This window comes from Ruditapes philippinarum, unplaced genomic scaffold, assembly GCF_026571515.1.
Source record: "Ruditapes philippinarum isolate M1 unplaced genomic scaffold, ASM2657151v2 ctg16230_1_1_1_1, whole genome shotgun sequence".
Taxonomy (NCBI): domain Eukaryota; kingdom Metazoa; phylum Mollusca; class Bivalvia; order Venerida; family Veneridae; genus Ruditapes; species Ruditapes philippinarum.
Genome location: NW_026852644.1, coordinates 1 through 7894, shown reverse-complemented (window position 1 = coordinate 7894; position 7894 = coordinate 1). Strand labels below are relative to the sequence as shown.

Below are 7894 nucleotides of genomic sequence, written 5' to 3'. Positions count from 1 at the left end.
GTTTTAGCTAAAGAAATTTTTTTTAAAATTTTTTAATGATTTTGAAAAAAAAAATCTAAAGGAAAGTGGGGAAAAATAAAAAAATAAATAAAAAAAATTTGGGACCCCACAAAAAGAAAATTTGGGGTTTTTTTAAAAATGTACAAAAATTTTTCAGCCCCAAAACACTTTTCAGGATAAGGCATCTTTTAGTGTATCGGCCCAAAAAATTTTTATTTTTTCTAAAAGTTCTTTTTTAAAAAAGCAGAAAACAAATTAGAGCAGACGTGATTATTTTTTAAACATTTTAAGAAAAAAACCCAACCCGTGGGGAAGATATATTTTAAACTTTAAATTTTTTTAAAAGTTTAAAGGGGAAAGATTTTTATCGTTTTTAAAAATTTTTTTAAATTTAGCCCTTTAAGGGTTTCCAAAAAACCCCTTTTAGTAAACTTTTTAAAGGGGAATTTTAAAAATGCTTTTTAAAAACCCCCTCCTGTATGAAAAAAAAAATTTTCCCATTTTAATTTTCGTATTGATTTTAAAAATTTGTTGATATTTTTTTTTTATTTTTTAAAAAAGGTAACTGTCTGGCCCCACTTAAATGAAAAAGTTTTTAATATTTTTTTAAAATTAAAAACTTTAAACGGGTAAATAAGATAGGGGAAAAGAAAAATTGGAAAAAAATTTTTTTTTACTTTCAAACATATCAAAAGCCCTTTATGCTTAAAAGGGATTTTATTTTAAAAAAGGGTTTTCCCAAATGGGGGCCCGCATTTTGGGGTTTGGGTGGGGGATATAAAGCCCCTTTGCAAAAAACGGGGGATAGGGCCCCCGTATTTTACATCTTTATTTTTTAACGTTGACAAACTTTTGGGGAAAAATTTTTCTTTCGCGGGAAAAAAAGGGTTTTAATTGCGGTTTTTTTGTTTTAAAAAACTTTGTTTACCCAAAGAATTTCCTTTCGGTGACAGTAATAAACCCAGTTTGCTAAAATAAACAGGCTTTGAGGGGTTTTTACAAAATAAGGAAAGGAATCGAGTCATTTTTGGACAGATAATTTGGTTTTTACTTTTTTGAGGCCAAACCCAAAAATTGTCCAAATTTTGTTGTCCGGGGTTGTTTCGACCCCCCTTTCCTCAAAAAATTTGCAAATCAAAAAATAAAAACCCTTTTTTGCGAAATCAGGGTTTCAAAATTATTTGAGCCCCGGGAAACAAACAAATTTTATTTACCCAGGGGCGATGGGTATGAACCCCACGTGGGGAAAGTTTTGACTTTTCTGGGGGGGGTTTTTGGTTTCCTAGAAAAAAGGGCGGTTTTTTGGGGACGCCCCCCCCAACAGGGTTTAAAAACCGTTAATAAAAAGTTTTAAACAGGATGAATGAAGGGCTGCCCCAAAGTGTTCAACACCCAAAAATTTTTTCAAACTGGCTGTGGGTTTAATTTTTTGTAACTTTAAATAAATTAGACGTGTAAATAACAAATTGCGTTGCATATTTTTTATTAGTGTGAGCAGAATCTAGAAAATGACAATGAAAATATACATACAAATGTACCAATCTTACAGACAGGACGGTAATCTTCAAAAATAAGTACATGTGTACTTCCCCTTTGGAAAAGTAAAAATGTGTTTTTTATTACTCGTATTTTAATAATAAATTTTGGGGCATTTTTACAATTTCAGATGAAAAAAAAAAGTTTCTGGGATGTGGGGGTAATTTAGCATAAAATAGGAAAAATGTACTTATTAAAAAAATGGGGATTTCGGACTCCCATTAAAAACTCATTTTTAAAACACCATAACGTCATTAAAATTCCAAAAACAGAAAAAAAGAAAGGTTTTGCTAAAGTTAGGGGGGTCATGTTTTGGGGAAAAATTTTTAAAAGAAACACTAAAAAAAATTTTTCAAGGAAAAAAAGGGAAAAACCCCTTTTTTTGGGGGTTAAAAGGGCCTTTTAAACTACTATGTGGGGACAAATATTTCTACTATAAGGAGATAACAATCTACACTTTAAAAACGTTTTCTGTTTGTTTTAAAAAGGGCCCCCTATCCCATTTTATATATAAAACAAAAACATATATAATGTTATAATGGTAATATAGTAGTCGCCTTGTAGTTTAATTTTGTTCATATCCAACTGAATCCCAAAAGTTACAGAAAGTACTTCTGTAATCATGAAAAATCATATTTTTTGGAGTTAAAAAGTGCATGGTAGCTGAAGTGTTCGATGCATAGTTTGGCCACGTCAATACCGGCGAAAATCTACCAATATTCGGCTCAAGTGAATAAGCAAAGTTGGTCCAATATAACAACATGCTGTTAGCTAGCTGTGTCTCCTCCAATGTTGGTTTTCCAATGCGTTGGTTTTGAAAAATGTAACCAAGTTCTTCAGCATGACATACATGGCCTTCACAGAACGAGTCCTTACCCCATCCACCATGTGTAGCTGTTGCATGATCAAAAACATACTGATACACTGCACGATCATTGTTTGCTAAAATATTTCTTGTAGCATTTCTATTAGCACACGTGAATATGAAATCGGTGCAAACAACACATAAGTCGTCTCTGTAATCTTCTAAATCAGGTTTAGGTTTATAAAACATTTCAATGTCTTCAAAGTGAGGTGGATGGATTATTGCCAGAGCAGCTTCGTACTCAGCACGGGTAAGGTTGCGTGTCCAAGCACCATACACAAACAGTCTTGCCTCTTCAGTGGTAGTACCAATAATCATCGGGATCTTTCTAAATTTCCCTTCTGTCGCTGCTTTCAGTGGCTGAGTTATAAGATCAGTTCCATCAATGATAGGACCGATGGGTTTCATAATATTCATTGAATTTTCCAGCGGTCACTTTTACTGATTATTTCTTCTTGTGCGTCATTTATTTCTTCAACTGATTTTGCTCGCATACATAACATAATGTCTATTTCAGGGCACCTTAGAATTTTTCTTAATCTGCTTGTGAGGAAAAGCGCTTCGTCTTTTCTCTGTATGGAACAGCAAATGGAGTCGCTTTCAATAATAGCTGCCCGGAACAAACTGCTGTCAGTTTTAGGTGACATCAAATGTATTAAATGTTGATTGAGCACCGGCACTTTGTCCAAATAAGGTCACCTAAAAGAATATAAACCTTTTAAATATATTTTTCTTATTGGAAGACAAATAGTTTTTGCTCTGAAATATTTTTATATTAGATATTAAACGTGAAGAAAATTAAATATTTACGAGCAGTAAAAGCAGGAATACTTCTGTTAGTGGGATCACTGCTAACTGCACATACATTGCAAATGAATTATTTTGCCACATATTTTATTGAATAAACGAAACAACAAGCTTTTGTATTTTGTCTTAATTTATTATTTTGACCGCGGTGTGATATGCATCATATTCAATAGTTGTTTGTAAACTTGAGTAATATGAATTACCTTAGATGGATTTCCTCCAAAATTAACAATATTTTGTTGTACCCATTGTAATGCTAGTCGTTGGTCGCGAATTCCATAATTACCTTTGGCGTCTGAGGACGAGTCTCCAGTGTATAAAAACCCTAAAATACCTGTAAAGAAACCATCAATTAATTTTAATACATACAGATTATTCAAAATATTTGTCAACTTTGTGTCATGACGACGTTATCCAGAACGGGAAATGAAGGGTAAACATATATGAACTGAAGACCGCAAATCCTTAAAAATAGTCCAGTGAATCATACTATAAATAAATCTTTATAAATCATTTTACATTGAAAACACTCTCTAATTTGAGTTTTGTAACCATATTTAAGGCGGGATAATAAAAATTGAATTGGAACAGTTTTTATAAATTTGTTTCTAAATTCATAAAATTAAATGTTGAATTCTGCTTTAGCCGGTGTTTGGGGGGGGGGGGGGTGACGGTAGTTTGCACTTGACAGTACCGTCCATTAGCGGACTCAATCAAACCGAGCCTGCAACGTTTACAATTTTGCCGTTTTGGACTTTCTTTAGGGATTCTTATTTTCTCTATTTGTATGCGTAAGTTGGAATTTGAGGACGATTAAAGAACTCACCAACTCTATAGTCCATGTTGACAACAATCACTTTTCCACCAGCAGCTAGGTTGTTACCATCATAAGTAAATGTTGATCCTGATCCCCATTTGAAGGCACCTCCGTGGATAAAAACCATCACCGGATATCCGGAACTGTTTGTAGCGTCAGCCGGTGTCCATACATTGAGGTATAGGCAATCCTCAGACATCTAAAACAAAAATGTGACTCGTTATATTCAAAACTGGAATAAATGATTGAATTTATCTTTTATGAGACGAACAGATATTTCTAAAATCTTGCAAGTGTTTTTCCAAACTAATACGTTAAATGCCCTACAGATAAAGTTAGTGGGAAGGGAATGACTATTCTTTAGCATTCTACTTATTTCTTTTGTGAATATCACATAGGTAAACACAATCTCTCTCTTTTGATTTCTCTCTATTTTCTTTTTATTTCTTCGGTATGGTAGTTCTCTAAGAATCGAACAACTGATTTTATAAAAAAACAAACAACAAAAACAACAACAACAACCCACCCAAAAAGCCCCCAAAAACGGATTGGTGTAAATTCACTAGTATGATTACTTCATGATGAGATATGACAGATTTAGTAAATTTGACTCATATTTGCTAAAAACGTTTGGATTTTAGAAGTATTATGTTTTAAGATAAGTTAATGATTGAGCAAGTATGTCGAAATCACTTAGGTATGTGCAAATGCTGTAGAAATTTAGAAGTTTGAAAACTGTTTATACAAGGGGTTTGATGTGAGATGTGAAAATATTTGTATGTGATACCTTAGAGGCAATGTGAAAAATACTTGTATGTGATACTTTAGAGGCAATATCAAACAGACTTGTAGGCAGTGTATGATGGTAAAATTGTTATGCATTAATTGTTCAAAATATTACATTTGAAAAAGCAAGCCATGTGTTCATAGAAATATTTGACTATCAACAAGTTCAATAGCTTTGCTTCTCTCCCTTTCTGCAGTAAATATATTCTCTCGTCGCTAAACAGAACAAGTTGTTAATAATATTCGTTCATAGGAGGCGAAATCCAAGAGATGCTACGCGTCAGGCAATGCTGAAACCCTCGGAATATATGTATGTGTTTAAAATCAATCAATGAAAAGAATGATTATATAAATGATGATGCAGACAAATTGTGACGTGAAACAACATCGTGAATAGATTGCTATATGATTATTGGATGATAATGATATAATCAATGACTTTGTCTGAGCTGTCGAGACACGGAACGTCCTCGTACAATAGTACATGATTTTGTAAACGCTCAGAAAATTGTTGTTGCATTTAATTATACGAGTATGTTGTCTATTTATTGTCTCCTCTGTTGAGATCTGTTTACAATGAATAAAAAATGCAATAAAATGTTACAGTTACAGCTACCAGTTCGACATTTTACTCATTTTATGGATGGAATAAAATTATAAAGCTATATTTGAGTTTTTCATATTGCATCTTGGAAATTTGATGAAAAAATATTTTGTTTAAACGACATGCACATTGGCCACTCCATCTATATGGTAACTGAATAGTAACTGCAAATGCAGTACCAAAGTTATTATTCCATACATTTTGATGCTTTATTCCTACTTTTTTGTCACTTGTAATTGTTTATAAGAAATTATTTTTAATAACTTTTAGACAAAGTTAAATTATGCCATTTTACACAATGGGTCTATTTTTTTTTGAAATATTTTGAAATACAGCATGATAAATATTTCAAACATTAGTTAAATTTAATTTGACTTAAATATACCGATCCTAAGAAACAACTTAATATGAATAAGACATATACATACCTGCATTGGGCAGCTTGTATTTGGCAAGAATTGAAAGCAATATTTCTGAGGACAGCCAGGTTTGCGTGATGTAGCGTTGTATGTTGCTGGTCTCCATGACGCTGGGATAGCGGGATCATTCCATCTGTGATAACAACAACAACAACACTATTTTATGATATTATATATATCAAGACGTAAGGAAGTACAAAATATTTATAGAAATCCCACCTTTATTGTATTCTTTTACATGGCTTCATGCTTTGACTACTTACATATAAATTTGTTTCCTGTTTCCGAACAGAAAAGGTTAAATTACTTAAGACTTATCAATAGTTCTTTTTTGACTGGCGTCACTGATAGAAAGTACACGGTAAATTATGAAAAAAATGACAATCAATGTACATTTTATATTTTGTGGCTCTGTTATCACTGTTACCCTATTTTTATGCTCGGATTTCATGAGCAGGCAAGTCACATATTTTTTTTTCATTCATACAGGTTTTTGTTGTCCATTTAACTCTAAGACTGAGTCTTAAAGCATAATGGTATTCTTGCTCTTATTTTTACATTCTTCGTGTCTGACTTTATCTTAAATTAATACAGAAATACATTTATGTCATTTGGAATTGATAGATCCCTACTCTGATCTTTTGTTTGAATAACAATAGATTTAACCACAAACATAGACATGTGTTTTTGTAAACACATAGATTGTCATCCAATAATTATTATAATGCACAAATCTGATAATTTGATTTAGATAGGTTAGGGTGATTTAGGGATCTATCCGTAGAGACAGATAAAAGAGATAAAGATTTTAGTACAAAGAGTGAAAACTTTCTAAATATACAAACCTCAAGGGTCCAACTGGCGGTGACGCGTACGGAATTCCGAGAAACTGCAAACTGTTTTCATTTCTGATTCCTCGGACATCTCCGTTCACTGTTGGAACAACCGGTTCTGTTACAGCATATGCATCATAAAACACGGTGAGGAAAATAATGAGAAATGTAACATCCATTATTATGAATATCAATATGTATAATGCAATACATCAACAAAGGCTAGACGTGCTAATACAACCTTCTTCTTAACCTTGATAAATAAGTTTTATCGTAACTATATCTATGTTTATACTAGTGTTTCTATCTAGGATTAGTACACTTATTACTAACCTTAGTTCAGATAATAAGTATAAATATCTTAAAGCTGCATGCCTCCAGATGAATCAAAATATTTCAAGAAAATTAACCGTGATAATATTTATTAAGATTTAAAAAAAGTAAAAAGATTCAAGATTCAAGAAATCTCTTACATGTACATTGCATATGAACAATAAAAACAACATTATACTTTACATAAATCATTCCTCTATTGACAGTAAAACAAATTATGACATAAAAGCAAATGCCACTTTACAAGCAACAGAAAATTAATACAATAACAGTAATGAACTAACCCATTTTTTTGTAGTGCGCCGGTATTACGTTACTAAGGTAACTTAATGACAATTCTTTTTTCACGATACGCCGGTTACATGGCTTTTTCTTATGTCTTCTTATTTGAGACATATTTCACCTTCAAGTGATATATAATTCATGTTTTTTATCAATTACTCTCAGAACAATAACTGCAGTGCACGAATGTTTTGGACAACCCTCGTATGGCCATATTTCTACTGTATGACTATCGCAGTAAGGTTTTTGTGTGTATATTTTGACCCTTTCTTTGGTAATGTACGTGCATTGTATGTGCCGTTTCGCAATTTGTAAATTACTTTCTTTGTTCACTTTACAATATTTTACTTATAAACACATTTTCAAAATATTCATGAAAATTTGCACGAATAAGGCATGCTGCTTTAATTTTTAATTTTATGTTTCACTACCGAAAACAAAAGATTATACACCAAATTAATTTTTATCCGCAAATATATAACATAAAATAAATACAAACATAACCAATAGATGATGTATTTGTGATAAATCGGATTGCTACTACATTAAACTAAGTCATTGTTCTATTTATGTGACCTCATTATTCATATTTCCCCATTTTTCGGATATTTG

General features: G+C 32.0%; 2 protein-coding genes across 2 annotated transcripts; both read right to left on the bottom strand.

Moving 5' to 3' along the window:
• Positions 1-2101: 2101 nt before the first annotated feature.
• LOC132719685 (cAMP-regulated D2 protein-like) lies at positions 2102-2809 on the bottom strand. Its single transcript, XM_060703507.1, has one exon. It carries the CDS (start codon positions 2807-2809, stop codon positions 2102-2104), a length of 708 nt encoding a protein of 235 aa, XP_060559490.1.
• LOC132719664 (cholinesterase-like) lies at positions 2364-6935 on the bottom strand. The gene is made up of 5 exons (XM_060703476.1): positions 6680-6935; positions 5844-5967; positions 4035-4224; positions 3412-3542; positions 2364-3100 (listed from the first exon to the last, which is right to left on the bottom strand). The coding sequence occupies exons 1-5, from the start codon at positions 6844-6846 to the stop codon at positions 3038-3040; spliced, it is 675 nt and encodes a 224-aa protein (XP_060559459.1). The 5' UTR covers positions 6847-6935; the 3' UTR covers positions 2364-3037.
• Between the last annotated feature and the right edge of the window lie 959 nt (positions 6936-7894).

Bases quoted from the DNA above. Each gene is read 5' to 3' on its own strand.
- LOC132719685 (XM_060703507.1), bottom strand. From the start codon at position 2,809: ATGAAACCCATCGGTCCTATCATTGATGGAACTGATCTTATAACTCAG.
- LOC132719664 (XM_060703476.1), bottom strand. From the start codon at position 6,846: ATGGATGTTACATTTCTCATTATTTTCCTCACCGTGTTTTATGATGCA. The intron at 5,968-6,679 runs GTTTGTATATTT...TTGTTATCACAG, and splicing joins CCGCCAGTTGGACCCTTGAG to ATGGAATGATCCCGCTATCC. The intron at 3,101-3,411 runs GTAATTCATATT...ATATTCTTTTAG, and splicing joins TTGGAGGAAATCCATCTAAG to GTGACCTTATTTGGACAAAG.